This window comes from Triticum aestivum, chromosome 4A (assembly GCF_018294505.1).
Source record: "Triticum aestivum cultivar Chinese Spring chromosome 4A, IWGSC CS RefSeq v2.1, whole genome shotgun sequence".
Lineage (NCBI taxonomy): Eukaryota > Viridiplantae > Streptophyta > Magnoliopsida > Poales > Poaceae > Triticum > Triticum aestivum.
In genome coordinates this window covers 733,979,905-733,982,747 of record NC_057803.1, presented here as the reverse complement: position 1 = coordinate 733,982,747, position 2,843 = coordinate 733,979,905, and the positions used below count along the sequence as shown (strand labels likewise).

General features: G+C 42.4%; 1 protein-coding gene across 1 annotated transcript in view; it reads left to right on the top strand.

Moving 5' to 3' along the window:
• Nucleotides 1-2,037, top strand: part of LOC123083464 (signal recognition particle receptor subunit beta) — a 5,087-nt gene extending 3,050 nt beyond the window's left edge. Inside the window, exons 3-6 of the mRNA XM_044505504.1 lie at nt 520-606; nt 748-896; nt 1,093-1,224; nt 1,550-2,037. Coding sequence (XP_044361439.1) covers nt 520-606; nt 748-896; nt 1,093-1,224; nt 1,550-1,739 — 558 coding nt within the window. The 3' untranslated portion in view covers nt 1,740-2,037. The remainder of the gene's footprint in view (nt 1-519; nt 607-747; nt 897-1,092; nt 1,225-1,549) is intronic.
• Nucleotides 2,038-2,843: the final 806 nt, after the last annotated feature.

Sequence of the window (2,843 nt, the reverse complement as noted above, 5' to 3'; positions counted from 1 at the left end):
GTCTGATTTGCCAACGTTTTTTTGTCATGGCATATAGCATTCATAAACTGACATTGATTTGGGTTGTCTGATTTGCCAACGATTTTTTGACATGGAATATAATATTCATAAACTGACATTGATTTGGGTTGTCTGATTTGACAAAAATATGGGACAGTGTGGCTACGAGTAACACTGGGGATGACGTTATAATATCTGGTTTGCAATTTGCTCTTGTTTATGCGTCCTTTGATGCTCTGTATTCAGTATTTTATAAAATGGCCTTTTAGCTTAATTTCCACTCAGGTTGCGTTGGTCCCATACTGCCATCTGTCGTGCATCTCTCGACTCTTTCCCTTAATTTTACTGCATATATGATTTTGTACGGTGCATGCCTGCATGGCAAGATTTTGGAGAACAAAAACTACTTATCATTTCCTTTTTCATTCTTAGTTTTTTTTCCAGTGGAGGCGCAGGAATTAGACAGTTACCTTGTATTATCTTTTGCTATTGTGCTAATTTTTCATCTCTTGTTATTAGCTTCGCAATGGATCATCACATCAAGAAACTGTGACTTTGATGGAACATAACAATGATACATTTGTGCTACACTCGGAGCTGGAAAGGGTTAGAACTTTTTGGAGACAATCCTTGCTACACCTTGATATTAATATAACTATGTACAATCAAGGCTGCCGCTTTTATACAGAAACATACATTTGCTGACAGCAAGATTTTTACTCGACTTTGTTCTTGTCCTCTCCACAGCAAGGCAAAATAAAACCTATTCATGTTATTGATGTTCCTGGTCATGCAAGGCTGAAACCGAAGCTTGATGAAGTCCTGCCTCAGGCAGCTGGGGTTGTTTTTGTTGTCGATGCTCAAGATTTCTTGTCCAGCGTGCAAGCTGCTGCAGAGTAATGTTGCTGACCTACTGTCTGTTCTTTGGAAAATTGATTGGAAAATAAAACCTGCTGGATTCAAACTAGGAGTTTGACTAGGAGCTTATTTCATATTCAAACATGCTGGATTCAAACATGTACAAAGATGTTTGTTCTAAACTTCTGATGCAGTTGGTATTGTCTCACAGTATTCTCTTAACTCTTATGACAGGTACTTGTATGATATTTTGACGAAGGCAACTGTACTGAAGAAAAGGGTTCCTGTTCTGATATTCTGCAACAAGGCAGATAAAGTTACAGCTCACTCAAAGGAGTTCATCAAGAAGCAGTTGGAGAAAGAAGTGTATGTTTCTTTTTTCACATTTAACATTCTTGCAAAGTTGGAACTTAGAATGCATCAACTTGGGTTGGCATGTTTAACAATTCTGTGAATTTATAGGTATTTGCTAGATTAGATTAATACTGCAGCTTGAATGTATTTGTTTGTTTTTTTGTATATTATATGCTGGGGAAAAAAAGAGTTTACATGTATATTCTATTCATACTTCCGTGATCCTGCAACAACGGAGGTCACTTGGTAATTACTCATATATCTTGAATCACCTTCGAGGGAGCATAACAGAACCATTTGCACTGACACGAACTTGTGCTAATCTTGTCATTTGTAGAAACAAGCTCCAGGAATCAAGGAACGCCATATCATCCGCTGACATCACTGATGAAGTCCAGCTTGGGGTCCCTGGAGAGGCATTCAACTTGAGTCAGTGCCCGAGCAAGGTGATAGTTGCTGAAGGTGCTGGTCTGACTGGCAATGTTTCGGCAGTCGAGCAATTCATCCGCGAGTATGTGAAGCCATAGGTTCATCTTTCACCCATGGTCATATCATGTAACGCCTGACGGCTGTTCCACATCCACAAGTACTAGGAAACAGTCAGCTGGAGAAGGAGTGTTGTGTGCTTGAGAGCGTAATCGTTATGTGCGTGCTGTGAGAGTGAACCGCGTGGGTGTGGCGCAGTTATAAGCCACTGTAACCTTTTGGCAGGTTTATCGTCTAAGTAACGATGTGGTCTCTGTAACCTTTTGGCAGGTTTATCGTCTAAGTAATGAAATAGAACCCCAGGTCCAAGCCTGCTGTTCGAGCCGGCTGTTCTACTTACAAATTCCAGAGTTCATGTACTGGAGCACGGCAGGTATGTGTTTCACGAGACTTGACAGTCCAATGTACAGGAGGCATCATCGATCTTCTTGGAACAACAAGAGAGCTGGAACTCCAAAAAAACAGAGTACTCTGCTTTTCCAAGAGCAGAGTACGAGCAGTCGTTCAATTGTAGTCACAATAAGTGTCGACTCCATGAAATTCGAAAGAAAAACAAGGCAGACAATAATGCAAACTTCAAGCTTGTAATTAGGTGGATGGCATACATGCATACAAACCTCAAGTCCTTTTACAAACAGAACATACAAACTTCAAAAAAATAATATGTGTCAATACAAGCCTACTCTTCCGTCGATGTGGGTAATGGTTGTATATTATTTGACAAATCTGGCCCCTATCAGCGGCTTCAGCCACATCTGACCCCTGCGCAAAACTATTTTGGAATCTGGCCCCTAGTGTCGGCGCCACACAACTTGGAGCCCAAGATGTGCATCTCGGCTCCAAGTTACCTGGCGTCAAGCATGTGGGCCCAACTGGACCCCCGTACCTCCAACACATGGCATAACAGCTGACGTGGCATATTCGGCGCCAGGTGTTTTGGTGCCAAACGAGGTACGCGTAGGTTCAATGTGCACATTCGGCGCCAGGTGGGGTGGAGCGGACTAAGTAAGTTGCGGCGCCGTATAGTATGGCGCCAAGCTCTGGCTATGGTTAGTAACCCGCATCGATTCACCCCAGTCCCTAGCCAGTGATTCATGGATCGTGGTTTACGATTTATCGAGAGGGGTCACGATGTGGTCTCTGTC